General features: G+C 45.4%; 2 protein-coding genes across 15 annotated transcripts in view; one reads left to right on the top strand and one right to left on the bottom strand.

The window, feature by feature from the left end:
• The window catches only part of BRF1 (BRF1 RNA polymerase III transcription initiation factor subunit), a 481,847-nt gene that overhangs the window by 353,862 nt on the left and 107,887 nt on the right, over window positions 1-20,098 (bottom strand). For 12 of the 13 annotated variants that reach the window (XR_010305870.1, XR_010305866.1, XR_010305858.1 and 9 more), the window contains exons 5-7: window positions 15,182-15,254; window positions 6,838-6,987; window positions 4,458-4,551 (exon numbers count right to left, since the gene is read on the bottom strand). Coding sequence is in view for 7 of the 13 variants with exons in the window: in XM_064159979.1 (XP_064016049.1) it covers window positions 4,458-4,551; window positions 6,838-6,987; window positions 15,182-15,254 (317 nt within the window). In the remaining 6 variants the exon portion in view is untranslated. Of the gene's footprint in view, window positions 1-4,457; window positions 4,552-6,837; window positions 6,988-9,650; window positions 9,865-15,181; window positions 15,255-20,098 lie in introns of those variants that run through there. The other variant, XM_064159819.1, reaches the window with a different exon arrangement.
• BTBD6 (BTB domain containing 6) lies at window positions 10,408-13,358 on the top strand. Of its 2 annotated transcripts, XM_064160179.1 has the most exons (5): window positions 10,408-10,491; window positions 10,739-11,033; window positions 11,283-11,373; window positions 11,642-11,760; window positions 11,969-13,358. In XM_064160179.1, exons 2-5 carry the CDS (start codon window positions 10,828-10,830, stop codon window positions 12,999-13,001), a joined length of 1,449 nt encoding a protein of 482 aa, XP_064016249.1. In that variant the 5' UTR covers window positions 10,408-10,491; window positions 10,739-10,827; the 3' UTR covers window positions 13,002-13,358. The 2 variants fall into 2 exon arrangements, with proteins under 2 accessions (XP_064016249.1, XP_064016165.1); XM_064160095.1 differs by lacking the exon at window positions 10,408-10,491 and having other exon boundaries at window positions 10,654-11,033.

The raw sequence follows: 20,098 nt of genomic DNA, 5'->3' as shown, positions 1-20,098 counted from the left end.
CCATGGGGCCTCAACCATCTCCCTGGGCAACCCATTCCAGCCTCTCACCACTCTCATGCTCAACAACTTCCTCCTCACATCCAGCCTGAACCTACTCATCTGCAGATTCACTCCATTCCCCCTAGTCCTGTCACTCCCTGCTAGCCTAAAAAGACCCTCCCCAGATTTTTTGTAAGTATCCTTCAGATACTGGAAGGCCACAAGAAGGTCACCTCATAGCCTCCTCTTCTCCTAGTAGAGTTGCTCCAGCCTTCTGAGCATCCCAGTGGCCCTTCTCTGGACATGCTCCAGCAAGTCCACATCCTTCTTGTAAGGGGCTCCAGAACTGGATGCAGTTCAGAATCTTTACTTCTTCTGAAGTTCATCACAAATAGTTTTGGGGTTTTTTTAACAGATATTACTTTATTTAATTGAGAAGAAATATTTTTAATGTAAAAAGCAGCTTAATTTAAATAGAGTAACCCAAAGAAGTAAAATGCAAGTGTTAACCAAGATAAGCTGATTTCTTTCTTTTCATTTCTACTGAAGAAGTGACCAAGATCTTCAAACATTCATAAGGGCCACACAGTATCAGATAACACACAACACACAAATGTCACAAAAATTATTTTCACTGCAGATAAGACACAACTTAGTATGCAGAAAAAGGATGCAAAAGGTGAAAGAAGGGGCAAAGTATATAAAGGGTAAAAAGGCAGTAGCAAAGACAAGTGCATGGAACACAGGCACAAATGTGAAAAACTAAAGTACTGGATTTATTAAAAGTTCATTTCTACTATCTCCAGAGATGATTACACAGAAAATAACAATTTGACTAATTAATTAATATTTGTACAGTACTTTGAACATATAAAATGATATATAAGTTAATATCATTTTAATTAGACTGGAAATGAGATTGAATTATCAGTGCATTTATTAATATTTAATACATTCACATTCAACAACAGCAAGAGCTTTACATTTTAATTGTGTGCTTCAAAACATAAAGCTAGAATCCCCCCATGAAATAACCACAAAGTTTTACTTACAAGGTCCTATCAAAGCCACATGAATATGAAAAATAAACACACATTGTTTTTTAACAAAAAATGAAGACAATTGTTAAATTAAGAATTCTTGATTCAAAGATAAGTGGTAGTATCTATGGGCCATGTTTTGTTGCTTTCTCCTTCCAAAAGAGATTCCTCCAAGTATCACAGTATCACAGTATTAGTAGGATTGGAAGAGACCTCACAGATCATCAAGTCCAACCCTTTAGCACAGAGCTCAAGGCTAGACCATGGCACCAAGTGCCATGTCCAATCTTGCCTTGAACAGCTCCAGGGACGGCGACTCCACCACCTCCCCGGGCAGCCCATTCCAGTGTCCAATGACTCTCTCAGTGAAGAACTTTCTCCTCACCTCGAGCCTAAATCTCCCCTGGCGTAGCTTGTGGCTGTGTCCTCAGGTACATCAATTTCTGTCAACCTTCTCCTAGGAGCTGCTACTCCCCTCCAGCACACAGCAATGAAAGAATCATAGAACCACAGAATCATGGAATCAAACAGGTTGGAAGAGACCTCCAAGATCATCCAGTTCAAACTAGCATCCAGTCCTGTCCAATCAACTAGACCACAGCACTAAGTGCCTCAACACCTCCAGGGGTGGTGACTCCACCACCTCCTTGGGCAGCCCATTCCAATGCTAGTCACTCTCTCTAGCAACAGTTTCCTCCTAACATCCAGCTTATACCTTCCCTGGCACAACTTGAGACTGTGTCCCCTTGTTCTGTTGCTGATTGCCTGGCAGAAGAGACCAACCCCCACCTGGCTACAGCTTCCCTTCAGGTAGTTGTAGACAGCAATGGTCTACATCCAGAGTAGATGATGGACTACAGGCACCTCTGGCTTGGTACTCTCCAGCTGATGGACAAGAAAGTGAACTAACCCACTTTCACACAGCTGCTTTGCACAGGATCAAACACAGTGTCCTTAGGGAAGGGCTGCTACCTCTTGCTCAGGGTTTTCCCAATGCAAACTTTCTTAAAAGGCTTCACTCCCACATCCTCAGCTAAGCTACTTGATCAACACAACTCTCTCCACTAGGTTGCTGGGCTACCTCCGCAGGGCAGAGGGAGAAGGCACCTCTTGTCAGAGCCAGCCCTTCCCTTGCAGGTTTCTGCCATGGACATCCATTGTCACTGAAAGCAAATCCAGCTTCCAATGGTTTGTGTTTCCCCAGGAGCCATGTAGGCAACTGGGAGCTAAATCAAACTGCAGCAGAACCTGCAGGCTGAAAGTTTCAGCATTATCTGGGCTCCTGTGGTTTCACTTCAAGAGCTGTCAGGGCAAACCCATCAGTAGTGAGCACAACATCTAACACCATCCATTAATGAGCGTTCACTCAACTATACTCAACACCTTCACAATGCACAAAGCAGCAGTAGCTCTTTACAAACCAGAGCAACTCCATCAATAATTAAAAGGAAATAAAACCCCACATCTAACTGAGAAGCAAAGAAATTTTTGAGAACATGAAACAAATCCTTATTAATTTAGACAGATTCCATTTGATGGAATTTTGAGAGGAATTCTTAAAAGAAGAGTAAAAAAACCTGGAGTCTAGTAAGAGTTATTCAAAGGTGGGTAGCTGGGGGGTTTTTTTTGCCTTCATTAAATACTGTATAACATGCTCTTATTTTAAAAACATCAATCAAATTTATAGATTTGTGATAAATACAGTTGTAATTATAGCTGCCTGAAAATAATTCAGCTGTCACGTTTACCCTGTCAAAGTAAATAACGCTGTCATTTTAGTTGATGTGTGTGACTTGAGTAAACATTTCAAAGCATAAATTTTGAAGTGAGATTTCTTCGCCTGAAACAATTGCTCAAATTAATTTTCCTTCCAACTCTCATTTATTATGCTTATTGTCTTAGTAAGAACAAACCATTTAAGCATCTTGATTGTGGGTGCATAAACGATTAATCATGAGAAATGCACACTAAAATGTGTCCGTTGTCCAAAGGCAAAAAAGGTTGCATCTGATCTGCTTCATCTTTATAGAATCAACCAGGTTAGAAGAGACCTCCAGGATCTTCCAGTCCAACCTAGCACACAGCCCTAGACAATCAACTCAACCATGGCACTAAATGCCTCAGCCAAGCTTTTCTTCAACACCTCCAGGGACAGTGCCTCCACCACCTCCCTGGGCAGCCCATTCCAATGGGAAATCACTCTCTCTGACAACAACTTCCTTCTAACATCCAGCCTAGACCTCCCCTGCCACAACTTGAGACTATGTCCTCTTGTTCTGTAGCTGGTTGCCTGGGAGAAGAGACCATCCCCACCTGGCTACAGCCTCCCTTCAGGTAGTTGTAGACAGCAATGAGGTCACCCCTGAGCCTCCTCCTCTCCAGGATAAACACCCCCAGCTCCCTCAGCCTCTTCTCACAGGGTTTGTGTTCCAGGCCCCTCAACAGCTTTGTTGCCCTTCTCTGGACACATTCCAGCACCTCAACATCTCTCTTGAATTGAGGAGCCCAGAACTGGACACAGCACTCAAGGGGTGGCCTGACCAGTGCTGAGTACAGGGGAAGAATAACCTCCCTTGTCCTACTGGCCACACTGTTCCTGATACAGGCCAGAATGCCATTGGCTGTCTTGCCCACCTGGGCACACTGCTGGCTCATCTTCAGACTACTCTCTACCAGTACCCACAGGTCCCTCTCTGCCTGGCTGCTCTCCAGCCACTCTGTCCCCAGCCTGTAGCACTGCTTGGGGTTGTTGTGGCCGAAGTGCAGAACCTGGCACTTGGCCTTGTTAAAACTCACGGTGTTGGACTCTGCCCATCTCTCCAGCCTGTCCTCCAGGTCCCTCTGCAGAGCCCTCCTGCCCTCTAAGAGATCAACACATGCTCCCAACTTGGCGTCATCTGCAACCTTACTGACGGTGGACTCAATCCTCTCATCCAGATCATCAATGAATATATTAAACAGGATTGGGCCTGTTGTTTATTAGCAGTGCAATACTACTGAAAATTAACATTTCAGTAAAACATTTTTAAAAGTTCTGTTCAGTAACAGCTAAAGCAGAAGGCTTTTCAGAACTCTGTTTTGGATTAATGAAAAGAGAAACATCCTATGGTACACACACACTCAGCTTTGACAATCAATCAATTCTGTCTTCTGAGGACATGTCAACACTGTTAACATTTCTGACCCAACATTGTTTTGCCTCCAACTCTCCACTTGCAAAATGGGCACAGTGTTCCTTACCATCTTTGCTAAGCATTCGAGGTCTTACATAAGAGGCAGGTGTTAGCACTGAAAAATGACCAGCTAAAACATGTTGTACTTATTCTTGGCACTTCTAAGACAGAAAAGAACCTGGTTTTGTCTGATACACATTCATTTTAGACAACACTACTTTTCAGCACTGTAAACAAAAGATAAAAGCAATAAAACTGCACTGACCTTTTCCTTAATGTAGACTCACAGACCTTGACCACCCTGATGACCTCTTTAACAGTACGTCGGAAATCATGCATTCTTGCTGCCACTAGCAGAGCTGGAGAAAAAGCAGGGAAAGTCAATGTCATAAAAAGGGGAAAATGTCCTGAAGAAAAGCAGAAAACAGATAACCATGGCCTGTCTTTGTCCCTGCCTTCAGCTAAAGAGCTGAAAATGCTTACGCTCAGCTGTATCTGAGTACAGGTGATTGCTTCCTACACAAGAAAATTAACCTGACTGTAAGTTGCACCCTGTGCTTTAACATTTGGAAAACCACTACTGCTTAAAACACACCACAAGAACATCTCATTAATCACATGTTTTCAAAGTCACCATCTTTTTAGCAGAATTTTTTAGCCTTGAATAAAAGTATCTCCAGGGAAACACTGAATCTGTGTAGACTACCACCCTCATTATTGTCACCAGTCCTGTCTTGCTAGTGACCAAGTGCTCTCCTGCAAGTTCTCCTCCACAGCTAGGTAACTACCTGTACTGTCTGCATTCCCATTAGTCTGGTGATTCAGAGCACCAGTTCTATTTTGAAGTATCATCCACTCACTGTGCAGTAGCTCGGTGGGCAAAACAGTTTTAAACATGCAAAAGTGCTTCCTTTCAGAGGAAGCTAAACCAGAGCTCCACTTCAGGTGTGTGTTTGAAGTGCTCCAGTTCCTAACAGGAACATCAGGGGATAAAATAGCAACTGGTCCTTCAAACATAGAATCACAGAATCATAGAATCAGTCAGGGTTGGAAGGGACCACAAGGATCATCTAGTTCCAACCCCCCTGCCATAGGCAGGGACACTCTACCCTAGATCAGGCACATGAGGCATAGGCTTTTAGGCCAGGAAACCACACTAAACCCAGAGCACAGTATACCACATGAACTGCATACTGCATGAATGGATGCAAGCAAATCAGCATCACCTGCTTCAGTCTATTGATCCATGCCTGTTGAACCAAAATACTTGCTTGTGTGGACATAGCGTCCTATAGAGTCTACACTCAAGTTTTTAAGCAACGTGTAGTAAGAAAACACTATTAACAGTATCACACAGTATCACAGTATCACCAAGGTTGGAAGAGACCTCACAGATCATCAAGTCCAACCCTTTACCACAGAGCTCAAGGCTAGACCATGGCACCAAGTGCCACGTCCAATCCTGCCTTGAACAGCTCCAGGGACGGCGACTCCACCACCTCCCCGGGCAGCCCATTCCAGTGTCCAATGACTCTCTCAGGGAAGAACTTTCTCCTCACCTCAAGCCTAAATTTCCCCTGGTGCAGCCTGAGGCTGTGTCCTCTTGTTCTGGTGCTGGCCACCTGAGAGAAGAGAGCAACCTCCTCCTGGCCACAACCACCCCTCAGGTAGTTGTAGACAGCAATAAGGTCACCCCTGAGCCTCCTCTTCTCCAGGCTAAACAATCCCAGCTCCCTCAGCCTCTCCTCGTAGGGCTGTGCTCAAGGCCTCTCCCCAGCCTCGTCGCCCTTCTCTGGACACGCTCAAGCATCTCAATGTCCCTCCTAAACTGGGGGGCCCAGAACTGAACACAGTACTCAAGGTGTGGTCTAACCAGTGCAGAGTACAGGGGCAGAATGACCTCCCTGCTCCTGCTGACCACACCATTCCTGATGCAGGCCAGGATGCCACTGGCTCTCTTGGCCACCTGGGCACACTGCTGGCTCATGTTCATAACAGAAATTTCAAGAAGCTTGCATAGTCCTGGGCTCCTTAAAACCTGAGTGCTCTTTCTCATTCCAGCATGCACAGAGAAGATCTTCTAAATAAAACATATACATGAACTTTGTGACTATACATTCTTCTTTAGCCTGACCTCGCTGGCTGGCACTGACTACCTTTTAACCTAGCCCTCTCAAACTGGCTATTTTTTTTTTTTGTAACCATTATGACAGCAATGCATCTCGGTAAAAGATGAAGAAGGTGAGGAAAATAATATCAGAGAACAGGTCAAAGGGGACAATTCTTGCATAAGACTCTGTGTAAAGACACAAATCAAAGCGCTTGCACTAATGGTGTCATTTTAGCTGACAAAAAACCTTTCAGTAGCTACAGCTTGCAGAGATTGGAGGCAAGAAAAGCACCAGCAAGGAGATTTAAAAAATCCAAAATGTAAGATACAAAGAATTTAAGCAAGTAAGGTAGGAGAGAGGGCAAAAACAAGGGTTGTTTCAGAAGACCTATATAATCTGAAGGTGCCTGACAGGACAAAACCCAGAGAACACAGCATCACCAAGAAGATGACAAAGTCCTCATCTGTTCCCAGCTTCCAGACTCTCCTGTCCAACCCTCAGCAGGGGAGGTGATACATCCAGTGCCTGACATACCTGCTCCACAGAGCCCAGAGGGCCGGCGGCCAGTGTGCATCCAGTCCCGCTTCATTCTCTGCAGCAGCCTGAGAGCCGTCATAGACACCTCGTGGTTCTTATCCCCAAACTCCAGCATGTGTGCAAAACGAGGAATGTACAAACAAGGGTCTGCAACAGAAAGCAATACAATTACTTCTAATCCTAACCTTTGATCTAGGAAATGCAGTACTCGAGCAGCAGCATCTCAGCAAACAACACGGTATGTGCCGCCGGGCCAGATCTTCTGATCGCTAAGCTTTAGAAGTACCTTTTTAGTTCAGCTAAACCAAACTCCCTTCTTGCTTCGTAGAGAAAATATCTTTAAAGCCCTGCACGCAGGTTTCCCTACATGCTTTTCAGGGTCCAAGGCTGCAGATACTAACTCTGACATGTGAGCAGCATTACTGGTATCAGTGAAATTAAGCACTAAACTAAGCACTTGCAAAAGCTTTTGCAGAACGAGGACATGACTTTGGGTATAAAATTTCTAGTATCTGCTACAAAGCAGCCAAGTCGTTTGCTTAAAAATCTGTATCTCTAACAAAAATCTGCTCACACCTCTGAAGTTAATTCCAGCTCCTGCTTAGAGTCATATTCCAACAATACAAGATGCTGTTTATTACAGATATTAAGGTATAGTGCCCATCACCATAAATTGCTAGACTCCACTTAACATCAACAACAGTGGATGACAATTTACATCAGCCACAGATTTGCCTCCACAAGTATAAACTTATTTCAAGCGCTGGTGTTACTGGCTTCAAACTAAGCAAACTATGACAGTACAAACTGAGCTTTACCTAAACCAATTTATCATTTATCAAATAATCTTGTAAAAGCTACACTTAACACATGTTTACTCTTCTATGAGGTATCAATTTCTCATTTCCTGCCAGCCTTTTATCACTGGACCGAAAATCCATCATGTACAGTAAATTGTTAACTATTTGTCTCAACTCAATTTCCTTAGCTGATCCTCAACACAGGCACTTAAAACTGATAACGATGAAAATTCAGCTCGAAACAATCTTAGGGATTTACAATTAATCAAAGCAGTTTCATTTAGCACCAAGGTATAACAATGACGCCCTGTTGCTATCCATAATTACCAAGATCACACCGTAGATGATTGCGCCTGTCAACCCCGCAGAAGCATTTAAATGAAAGCATTTATCAAGCAAGAACTTCCAAACCCATCTCTCTGAAAACGGAAAAAAATGCTAGAGAGCAGTCACCTTCTAAACATGACCCTAAAAATCATAGAATCATTTAAGGTGGAAAAGACCTTTTAAAACCATCAAGTCCAACCATTAACTCAGCACTGCCAAGCCCATCAAAGGTCTAGGACAGATTAAGCAGTCCCCATGATTCTGAGAAGCAGTTCTGTGTTTCTGATTATGTAAAACTGCCCAACAGAAATTACCCATTCCAAAATACAACAACAAGAAAATCCTTTTCAGAAGTGACAGTCTGGGGTTCAACAGGCATTTAGACTTTGCTCTTTGCCTGCAGAAATGCACGCGATGTTAACAATGCAACACCTGGTTTGCTTTCCCACCTCTTCTTACTCCAAGAGGGTTCAACTTTGGCTCCTTTAGCCGCAGAGCGGAGCAGAACAAGGCAATTCACAGCTTTCTCTTCGGAGGGGACTTTGGGAGCATTTACACGTTTGCATTGTAGCTGTTCAGACATTTCCGCTGGCAGTCATGCCCACAGGTCATTTGACAAAACATTGCACATCGTTAATTTAAATTCTGAAGACACCAAAGAGGCAGAAAATGAATACACTGGTGAGTTTTAAGTGAAAAGCCTAAGAGAGGCCATAAACAGCTATAAAGTAACACTACCAAGATATAAATTAAACGCAAGGCCAAGGTTAGCACAAACATTGTCTGCATGATGCAATCATCAAATAAATAAATTGATTAGCTCTAAACCCCAAACACCTTGATTCCTTCCCCAAGAACCGAACAAGCACTGAAAGACCCTGCTCCCAGGCAAGTCCTTTATACCTTCTGGGAGACCCCTGGGACTCAAACTCTCAGACGTGAGAGAGCAAGTTCAAGTGGAGCAGAATCCATTGGTTTTCCAGAACAGGGCTTGCAAGGATGTGGACAGCAAGACAAATGTGGGTTTCATCTTTAAGAAACATGAATCTACTTTTTTAAAGACTTTGCTTACGACTTGGAACGTGGGACTTTTTGACGAACCTTAGATGCCGTACAGTCATTAACAGGAATACACAAAAACCTCTTGAAAGCTGTTTCAGAAACGTGACTTCCCCACCAACACAGGTAACCGCGCCGGTAGGGCCAGTAAAAGGAGCCGGAGCCGGAGCCGGAGCCGTACCCCATCGTCCGCCCAGCCCCATGGGAACAGGCATGGAGAGTCTCACTCAAACGCTCCCAGGAAGCTAGCGCGGACTCAGACCCGGAGAGCCCACACAACACAGGCATAGTGGCTTCAAGACTGCAAAAAAAACGGGAAGAAACAGCTCTACAACTTCCTTCGACTTAATTCTGCTCCGGCCGCGTCCCCGGCGCCGGCCCCCGCGGAGCTGCGCGGCTGCAGCGGAGAGCAACGGAGCTGCGCGGCACGGCGGCGCCCTCGCCCGGGTCGGCCGAGAAGGGCGGTGCGGGCCCGCGGCTGGCCCGCCCCCTCCGTTGCGCTACGGCTGCCATGGGCCGGTGCCCACCACGGTAGTCCGGCTGAGCGCAGGGGCAACGGGAGGTAGAGAGACTACTCAGCACTCCCCCGACGCCGGCTGAAGAAAAAGCGCGGACGCGGCGCACCTCCATACTGCGCATACCAGCGCCCCCAGGCTGGTGCCGCCAGCACAGCGCCCCCGGGCGGGCAGCAGAAGGTGCGCGGGGGGCACACCAGGGCGCGCAGAAGACTGACACACGGCAGGGCGGGACGCGGGTCCCCCCACCGCACCCCAGCGGTCCCCATTGGCGCGGGCGGCCGTGACGCGCAGCGCGGCGGCTGCCTATTAGGACGGGAGGCGGAGGCAGGGCCCGGCAGAGCCGCGCAGAGCCCGGTCGCGCAGCGCCACATCCCGCCGCCAGCGCAGCGAGGGGAGCGCCGCGGGCAGCGCCGCCCGCCCGCCGCGGAGGAGCCGAAGCGCCCCGCGGTCAGCAACGCCCCCGACGCGGGCGGGAGGAGCGCGGAGGAGCGGTGCCGAGGGGCGGCAGCAGCCGCGGGGAGAGGAGGAGGAAAGTTGTGTGCGAGCGGCGGCGGCGGCGGGGGGCCGGAGCCGCCCGGGATTGGGACTGCAGAGAGCAGCCGCCTCGCCTCGGCCCGACCGCCACGGATGTGCCCCCGCCGGGCGATAAAGGACGGCTGCTGGCAGCGGGGATCGGGCGGCTGGTTACGCTTCACCCTTGCTGGGCTGCTGCACTCGGAGGATTTGTGGATTGACTGTCGCTCCTGACCCACCGCTGCGGCTGGATCTGTGGGGTTGCGTTGCTGGATTTTGGCTTCTTTTTTTTCCCCTTTTCCTTTTTTTTCTTTTTTCCTGCCTTTTTTGTTTTCTCTCTCCTCCGGAGAAGGATCTGCCCGCCAGCCCGGCTCGGGTTCCCCGCTGCAGTCGTGGCAGTGCCGTGGAGGCTGGGACCCCCGCTCCGAGCCAAGGTGAGCGCTGGCACTGATCGATCGAGCATCGTCCTTTCCCCCCCGGAAAGGTGCGTCAGGCTTGTAACCAAAGAGCGCACACACACCAAAAAAAATCAAAAGCTGCCCTGCGTCTGGAAGCACACAAAATATCCAGATAGTGGGACTCGCATTTGGGATTTATTAGTTCACTTGCTCATGCCACTGCCCCATGGTTGCCTCAATGGCAGGATCATGAAGTGTTTGACTTTTTTTCTTCTGCTTCCAGAGACCTTAAAGAAGTCCAAAAAGAGTGTGAGGTCAAACGGCAAGGTGCCAGGATGCTATGAGATAGTGCCTCTGTCCCTGAAGAAGAAGATGGCTGCAGAACTTTACCCTGCCAGCACCAACACCAACATTGCAAACAGTAACGCCGCCGCCGCCACCGCTGCCAACAGCAAGAAGAACGCCCTGCAGCTTCAGCAGAGCGCTCAGCCGCCCCCGCCGCCACAGCTCCAGAACCTCAACAACAACAACTTGGAAAGCGCCAACTGGCAGTCCTTCCACCCCACCCTGCGGGAGAGGTAAGGGCCGGGCCCCGCCGGACTCTCCCCGGGGGTGGGGAGCGGGAGACAGACCGAGAGCACTCGGCTCCGTGCACCTGCGCTAAGGCCAGGCGTGATGGCCGGGCCGGGCCGCCCCGCGATGGGACGGAGCCCGAGGGGTACGCCGCGGCGGGAAGCTCGGGCGGCTGCGTGCCGGCGAGGCTGGGGCGCCAGGTGAGGGACTGCCTGCGGCTAACGGGGCATTCTCCCCCCTCCCCTCGCTTGCAGGAACGCACTGATGTTCAATAACGAACTCATGGCTGACGTTCACTTCATCGTGGGCCCGCCTGGGGCATCCAAGAAAGTTCCTGCCCATAAGGTTTGTGCGGATAATTTTAGCTTTTTAACACTACTGCATATCGCCATCTCTTCCTGCCTCACAATCGGGTTCCACTTTTTTTCGGATTGCATCTTTCATCTAATCCCAGAAGTAATTAACATACAGCGCAATTAAAGGCAAGAGTCTAAGACAGACTTCTGTCCCCGCTGCAGCCTTTAACTTTCCCTACGTGTAGCTCTAACCGAAGCCAGCACGCTCAGCTGTTCCCCATCCATGTTACTGAGGCTTTTCTCTCTTTATTTTCCAGTATGTTTTGGCAGTTGGTAGCTCTGTCTTCTACGCTATGTTTTATGGCGATCTTGCAGAGGTCAAATCTGAAATCCATATACCAGATGTGGAACCTGCAGCCTTTCTAATCCTATTAAAGTAAGTGGCCACTACAAGTCTACTAATTAACGTGGACAGAATCAAAGTAGCTTATAAAATATACATCTCCTAATTGGCATTGTGCAATATGCACTTATTACTGTTTACTTTGTGTGCTGACACATATTGAATGTTAGATTGACTGCCAGCAACGATGATTATAGATCAATCTTTCATGGCCTGTATTTTTTTTTTCCCTCCCATCTAGATACATGTATAGCGATGAAATAGACCTGGAAGCTGATACGGTGCTGGCTACACTGTATGCTGCCAAGAAGTACATTGTGCCGGCCCTAGCAAAGGCTTGCGTCAATTTTCTGGAGACCAGTTTAGAAGCGAAGAACGCTTGTGTCCTGTTGTCTCAGAGCAGGCTCTTCGAGGAGCCAGAGCTGACGCAGCGCTGCTGGGAAGTGATTGATGCTCAAGCAGAAATGGCACTGAAGTCAGAGGGCTTCTGTGAGATAGATCAACAAACACTAGAGATCATTGTAACCCGGGAAGCACTCAACACCAAGGAAGTGGTAGTTTTTGAGGCTGTTCTCAACTGGGCAGAAGCCGAATGCAAAAGGCAAGGGCTGCCGGTTACGCCACGCAACAAAAGGAATGTATTAGGAAAAGCTTTGTATTTGGTGCGGATTCCAACCATGACTTTGGAAGAGTTTGCTAATGGAGCTGCCCAGTCGGACATCCTCACCCTTGAGGAAACTCACAACATATTCCTGTGGTACACTGCTGCAAATAAACCCAAACTAGAGTTTCCACTGACAAAAAGAAAAGGACTGGTACCACAGCGATGCCATCGGTTTCAGTCGTCTGCGTATCGCAGCAATCAGTGGCGCTACCGAGGGCGATGTGACAGTATTCAGTTTGCAGTAGACAAACGGATATTTATAGCAGGACTGGGATTGTATGGGTCAAGCTGTGGCAAGGCCGAATACAGCGTCAAAATCGAACTGAAGCGCTTAGGAGTTGTGCTTGCTCAAAATCTGACAAAGTTTACCTCCGACGGCTCCAGTAACACGTTCTCCGTGTGGTTTGAACACCCTGTGCAGGTTGAGCAAGACACGTTTTACAATGTAAGTGCTATTCTTGATGGTAACGAACTCAGTTATTTTGGGCAAGAGGGAATGACTGAAGTGCAGTGCGGGAAAGTGACGTTCCAGTTCCAGTGCTCCTCGGACAGTACCAATGGAACTGGAGTACAAGGAGGACAAATACCTGAGCTCATTTTCTATGCATGATGCATTTCACCTTGATTGTATTCCAATACCGCAATGATGTGCATTAAGGGATTTCTCAGTTTTACTATAAACTCTGCAGCAGTATGGAACGTTATGCTACTTACCTATCTGCTACATCAGGCTATACAAATATGTGAAGGAATGCTCTTGAATTTAATCTTATTTTATTTATTCATAAGCTATTTGACTTAATTATTAAGACTGCAACAAGCAGAAAATGTTAAATCTCGCACGTACTGTGCATTTATTTTGTATATAGATAACTAACTTGCAGACTGCAGCTGACTTAAACAGAATGTTCTAAACTAGAGCAGTTTATGAATCTGTGAAATATAAAACATTTTTACATGCCCTAAATCCTGTGTACTTGATCATTGCTGATCTTAATGGCTTGTCTGTTAATTCATCTACAGTACAGTAAAGGGGTGGTGATACTGTAGTCTGTGTGCATCTACACAGGGCACTAGCTAACACTCAAATACGAAGGTTCCCCTGTCTGGTAACACTGTATCCAGCAGCAGCCTTTATTTTCCTTCTCAAAAAAAGGGAGCTGACATCTGGAAGTGTACGGGGTTTTGTTTGTTGCCTAGGCTTGAAGATACACTCATGCTCTGTCTAATCAAAGCTGATGAAAATTATCCTGTGGTTATATTTGAACGCTTGTAATACCCATTCACATGTATCACCTATGGTAACCTCCAGCCTGCCCAGCAACCAGCAACACTGACACTTGCACCTGTCAAACTACACCCTATTTGAATGGCCAGTCAAGACGTACAGATGAAGCTTACTGCAGTGACAGGCTTCATCACAGATTTAGCCCAGAGCTGCAATACAAACAGCCGCTAACTAAATCATTCTCACATTTAGAAGCAGACATTAGACAAGTAATTGCAACGTGGTTTTTAGTTTCACTCAAAATTATTAACTGGAAAAACTGCTGGATCCTTCCCTTCTTTCCCCTCTATCTCAACTCTTCCTTCCCCTCTATCTGCTATCAGCAGTACCCTTAACTTTTCTGTGTGATAAAAGTAAGTGTTTTTCCACAAGCATCTGGCAATAATTACAGATGAGCCAATTAGAAATATTTTCTTCTTTTTATCTTCTCATGATGACCTTGGACTGAGTACTCAAACACCAGTCTAAACCAGTATTTTTTTCCCCTGCAAGTACCTCCACATTTGATTTAGAAGGCTTTTCTATTTGCATTTTCCTAAGCTGCATTAATTTTCACCTTTGAAATTAAGCGGTGATACAAATTCTGCTTGTTCTCTCAAGAAAAAAAAGGCAGAAACTGAATTACTGAAACCAAGGAACTTTTTCCATACATCAAGCACTGCTAACACAGCCAGCACACCGTGATGGCTGTAGCTGTGCACTGCCATGTACTATCTGGATGCTGTTAAAAGGATGTTCGATATATGAGCTGTCTGTTCAGTTGCAAAAGCAGGCAGTTATGTGCCCAGCTAAGTACATCTGAAGGGGGGGAGGGTGTTCTTAAACACAAAAGCATCTGATTCTCTAAGTAAATATTAAGGAGAGTGGGAGTAAAGATACAGGAAGAAATTTTCTGCACATAGGTGGGTAGCAGTCACAAGACCTCTCAGTAAGTGTGCTCTTTTAACTGAAATTGGCACAAATTCCCTTGACTTAAAAGCTACAGCCTAGGCAATAGCTTTTCTACCCTTTAGATGGTAAAACTCACCTACCTAGCACTGTTACTAATTAAAAGTTAGGTCCTCATTTTCCAACAAGCCACTTGTAAACACTGAATACCTCAGCTACAGGTGATGGGCATAATAAATTTGTCACTTATCAAACACTGCATGTCTGGAAGTGTGACAGGCCTGTGCAAGCTTGTTAGAGGTACACCAATTTCTTTCACATCAGCCCCATTGTCTTAGCATAGCCTAAACTACTCTCAGAAACAGCAACAAAATTATTTGTCAAGGAAAGCAGCATCCAGCTCTCAAAAGCCTCTTACATAAAGAGCAGGCTATCCATCAGCAACGCTCTTCTGCCTGGATTGATTCCAGCTTCATTTCTAAGTTACCACTTTGGTATTCAGCACACAATACTATGTATATATATACACACACATATATATATATTCTTGTCAAGTAACCATGCAGAAAATACACTCATACTCAGAAATCAACTCATAAAAAAAAATTGAATACCTATGGCTGGAGCATTTATGCAGAGTTCTCTGGCCAAGAGGAGGAAAGTTTTTCCCAGCACATAGACATTCACCTATTAAAAGACAAAAAGGAACCCCACCATTATTTAAATCTTAAACCACAACAAATTTTAATTCAACATTTATATGTAAAGGAAGAAAACTCAAAACTTCTGAAATCTGAAGGAACTGCTTTAAAATCATTCAACTGAAGTAACACAAGCGATATTCATAGGTATAGAATAAATTCTTGGTGGTTGTCAAAAGCTGCACAAACAACAAAAAACAAACCCAAAAACATCTTGGTGGCAAAATGTTCACGGCCCAGTGGAAAACTTCAGTGCATTCTGCTCTAGGTCAGCCAACCAGCAACAGAACAAGGGGACACAGTCTCAAGCTGTGCTGGGGGAGGTATAGGCTGGATGTTAGGAGGGAGTTCTTCACAGAGAGAGTGATTGGCATTGGAATGGGCTGCCCAGGGAGGTGGTGGAGGCACCATCCTTGGAGGTGTTCAAGAAAAGCCTGGATGAGGCATTTAGTGCCATGGTCTAGTTGATTGGTTAGGGCTGGGTGCTAGGTTGGCCTGGATGATCGTGGAGGTCTCTTCCAACCTGGTTGATTCTATGATATTATCATTGAAAAGCAAAGTATAAGTCTATACTGAAAATTCTTTAAACAATTGTTTACTGTGTTCCTCAGTGAATTAAGTGTTGCTCTGTAGTACTTTGACAGCTTTTCCACTGTCACCCAACAAAGCATTAAGTGGGCTTTAAAATAGTATCATTATATATGAAGTGTCATTTATCTTGTAACATAACAAAACCTGAGCAAATACTCACAAGTTAGTGCAAATTTCAGCTCTGTGTGAGCATGTGAAGTGGGATAATTAAGTATTGCACAAGCACACACCAAACTTTTCCAGCAAAGCAAGGAGTGGTGCTACATGCCCAAAGGGTTGTTTGCAATTTCTTACTGTTTGGACATTAGCCCAGATGATCTTACATTCAAAACCAAATAATTTCATAAAAACCCTAAACCACACCAAACCTGCTAAGGTGTGAGGGATAGAAAACTGGTCCCCTTTCTCCTTCACTGTTCCACTGAGTATGTAAACTTAGGGGAGGAGTTACTCTTCATACTCTGATTTGCAATTTATAGCATAGGCAACTACATTTGTGTTTTAAGAGTCTGAGGAAGTTTTCTTTTACTACCCTAAGATGTATTTTTGTGGTCAGCAAGAAAGGCAGGATATACTTCAGTTCTCAAGCAGCCCCAAACATTCCCACGAAGCTCTATGAACACCTTGCTCCCCCAAGGCATATGTAAAGGTCAAAGTTGGTATAAAAATCTCCATCCTCCTACACTCCAAACAAGCAGTTTTTATTTTTTCTTAAGGATAGGATGTACTCAGTTAATCAAAGCAATACAACTGCCTCTCTCTTTCACATACCAGGAGACTGAAGGCGTTTACTAGGTGGTCAATTACACAACTGAGTTACTGACACGGTACAAGCCTATGGAAATAAAAAGCCCTGTTAGTAAATACATTCCCTTCCAGTTTCACAGCAGAGCTTCACCAGCATTAGTTTCCTGTCAAGTGTATAGATCATAGAATCATAGAATCAACCAGGTTGGAAGAGACCTTCAAGATCATCCAGTCCAACCTATCACCCAGCCCTATCCAATCAACTAGACCATGGCACTAAGTGCCTCATCCAGTCTCTTCTTGAAGATCCCCAGGGACGGTGCCTCCACCACCTCCCTGGGCAGCCCATTCCAATGGGAAATCACTCTCTCTGTGAAGAACTTCTTCCTAATATCCAGCCTAGACCTACCCTGGCACAACTTGAGACTGTGTCCCCTTCTTCTATTGCTGGTTACCTGGGAGAAGAGGCCACCCCCCACCTGGCTACAATGTCCCTTCAGGTAGTTGTAGACGGTAATAAGATGCCTCTACCAAGCCAGCAAAAATAAGTATCTATTTACTGCTACATTTTCACCTAGCACTTCCAATAGTTTTCAACATCAAAATGTTCTTAATGTGAATTTTTCTTCAAATTAGATTTTTTTTTGAATGACAGCTTGAAAGAAAGCCTCAGAATGCTCTTGTACTTTAAAAGTGACTATGCAATGATGGAAATACATTCTGTATTTAGAGGAAATCATTGAATATCTTTCATGCTGTGTCTGACCAACAGTTGGACCTGCCTACAAAATACACAAGTATAGTCTTAAATTTTACTACCCTTTCTTTGTGAAATACCAAACTACATAGAAATCCTTTTCTATGAGAAGGAAGTGAACAAAATATAGAATCATAGAATCATAGAATCAACCAGGTTGGAAGAGACCTCCAAGATCATCCAGTCCAACCCAGCACCCAGCCCTAGCCAGTCAACCAGACCATGGCACTAAGTGCCTCAGCCAGTCTTTTCTTGAAGACCTCAAGGAACGGTGCCTCCACCACCTCCCTGGGCAGCCCATTCCAATGCCAATCACTCTCTCTGTGAAGAACTACCTCCTAAAATCCAGCCTAGACCTACCCCGGCACAACCCGAGACTGTGTCCCCTTGTTCTATTGGTGGCTGTCTGGGAGAAGAGGCCAACCCCCACCTGTCTACAATGTCCCTTCAGGTAGTTGTAGACAGCAATGAGGTCACCCCTGAGCCTCCTCTTCTCCAGGCTAAACACCCCCAGCTCCCTCAGCCTCTCCTCACAGGGCTGTGTTCCAGGCCCTTCACCAGCTTTGTTGCCCTTCTCTGGACACCTTCCAGCACCTCAACATCTCTCTTGAATTGAGGGGCCCTTTAAATAAGAAGCATATTGGGTTGGCAAGCAAGTCACTGAGTTTCATATAAAAAATTAAGCACCTACTGAATCTGGCAATTTATAGAAGAGCCTGAGAGCATGTGACTTTCTGTGAGCCAGAAACAGAACCAGACATTTCTACTGCAAAGTATCTGCACTGTTTCAGCTGGCTTGAGATGCTCTAGATTCACTTGCAAGCTTGGAATGGCTTGCTTTGACCTCTCATCTAAAGAATGTTAACATAAAGAGTGGTTTGGCCATAGTTTCAGCCTTCTCAGTTGGCTGACCAAATTATAAGAGTTCTTAAACCTCATCACTAAGACGTTGTTCTGCAAGGACAATTTCACTGCTCAAAGCAATAAAGTTACTTCAGTGGAGCCAAGTACATATGGTATTTCCATCAGACTTCACAAACTCATCTAGTTCTTTTGTTTTAGTCTAGAAAAAAAAAAACACCCTCAAACTCACACAAATATCTCTCCTTCCAGCTTTTTTTGGTAATGACATCCAAATACCTGCTGTTTGCCCCCATCAAACTATGTCACTCTCTAAGAAACTCCTCCCGAGCAAGCTGTCCATAAATGTAATCATCAAGGAGCAAATAAATACAAAGAGGCATAAAGAAGTAACTTTTTTGGTGGTTTTTTTTTGGTTGGCTGGCGGGGGTTGTTTGTTTGGTTTTTTCAGTGAAGTTCTCACAATCAAAGTAGGTCCCAAATGAAATCTAAAGCATAATAAAATTGCTCGATGACTGTTTGGACTCCTCCCCTTGGTCTAACAAAAAGTCTTGAGATCCATGGTCTATTTGAAAAGTGATGAACTTAAATCTAACCTGCTTTTCCACTTCACCCACATCAGCAGTGTTTCATGACCAACTTCAAGGCATAGGCAGAGTATTTACACAAAACAATAAATTCAAATGGAAATGGTACACTAGGGAATCTCTTTTGATCACAAGTGAATTTCTTTGCAGTTCTGGCTACTACTAGTTTAGAAAGAAAACATCATTTAGAGATGATTACATACTTTTGTTTTCCTCATGAAGCTCACACATTTTTAATGTCAGTACAAAGTCACCAAACGAATCAGGAGTATTTAATTGCTTCCAGTTTTACTGACAAATCAATAGGAAGAGAGACATCAGGTCTCATCTCATGCTTCTCATCTTTAAAAGCAACCAGATATTCAAAGGTTCTGAGGCATTTATTGTAACTAGGAAATTAAAGATGGCATAAACCCCACCCAAATATCTATAACGGCATTAAGAACTGATGAAGCACAGTAGTTAAGAACTGCTGCATTTAGTGGAATCATAGAATGGCTTAGGTTGGAAGGACTCTTAAGACATCATCTGATCCAACCTCCCCCTGCCTGGGCAAGGACACCTCCCAACTAGACTTGGTTGCTCATCCAACCTGGACTTGAACACCTCCAAGGCATCCACAACAGAATCACAGAATATATTTGGTTGGAAGAGACTTTGAAAATCATCTGCAATCCAACCTTCAACTCGGCAACGAAGTATCAACACTAAACCATGCCCCTAAGCACCAGGTCCACAAGTCATTTAAACATCTCCAGAGATGGCAACTCCACCACTGCCCTGAGCAGACCATTCCAGTGTTTGATAACCCTTTCAGTGAAGAAGGATTTCCAAATATCTAGCCTAAACCTCCCCAGGTGCAGCTTGTACCCATTTCCTCTAGTCCTGTTGCTTACCACCAAGAAGAGGCTGGCCCGCTCACTCCTTGCTCCAGCTTCCCTTCAAGCAGTTGTACAGAGAGATGAGGTCTCCCTTCAGCATTTTGTTCTCCAGACTGAATACCTCCAGCTCCTTCATCTGCTCCTCATAGGACATGTGCTCTGAGTCCTTCCTAAGCCTCACTGCCCTCTGGGCAAATTATCTGAGAGTCTCACCCCTGTACTAACCCTAAGATACAGTCTAAACTCACTGTCCTTCAGCTTAAAACCATTTCCTCTTCTCCTATCACTAGCACACCCCTACAAAAAGTCCCTCTCCAGATTTCCTTTAAGACCCCTTCATGTATTTGATGGCAGCTACAAAATCCTGCCAGACCTTCTGCAGGCTGAACAACCCTAGCTCCCTCAG

This window comes from Pogoniulus pusillus, chromosome 1 (assembly GCF_015220805.1).
Source record: "Pogoniulus pusillus isolate bPogPus1 chromosome 1, bPogPus1.pri, whole genome shotgun sequence".
Classification (NCBI taxonomy): domain Eukaryota; kingdom Metazoa; phylum Chordata; class Aves; order Piciformes; family Lybiidae; genus Pogoniulus; species Pogoniulus pusillus.
Note: the sequence above shows the minus strand (reverse complement) of the source record. Positions and strands in the feature narration are given on the sequence as shown.

What these genes read in the sequence shown, in the direction of transcription:
- BTBD6 (XM_064160095.1), top strand. Translation starts at nt 10,669, where the DNA reads ATGCCACTGCCCCATGGTTGCCTCAATGGCAGGATCATGAAGTGTTTG. An exon ending in AGAAAGTTCCTGCCCATAAG is followed by an intron (nt 11,374 to 11,641) that starts GTTTGTGCGGAT and finishes TTTATTTTCCAG; the next exon opens with TATGTTTTGGCAGTTGGTAG. An exon ending in GCCTTTCTAATCCTATTAAA is followed by an intron (nt 11,761 to 11,968) that starts GTAAGTGGCCAC and finishes CCTCCCATCTAG; the next exon opens with ATACATGTATAGCGATGAAA.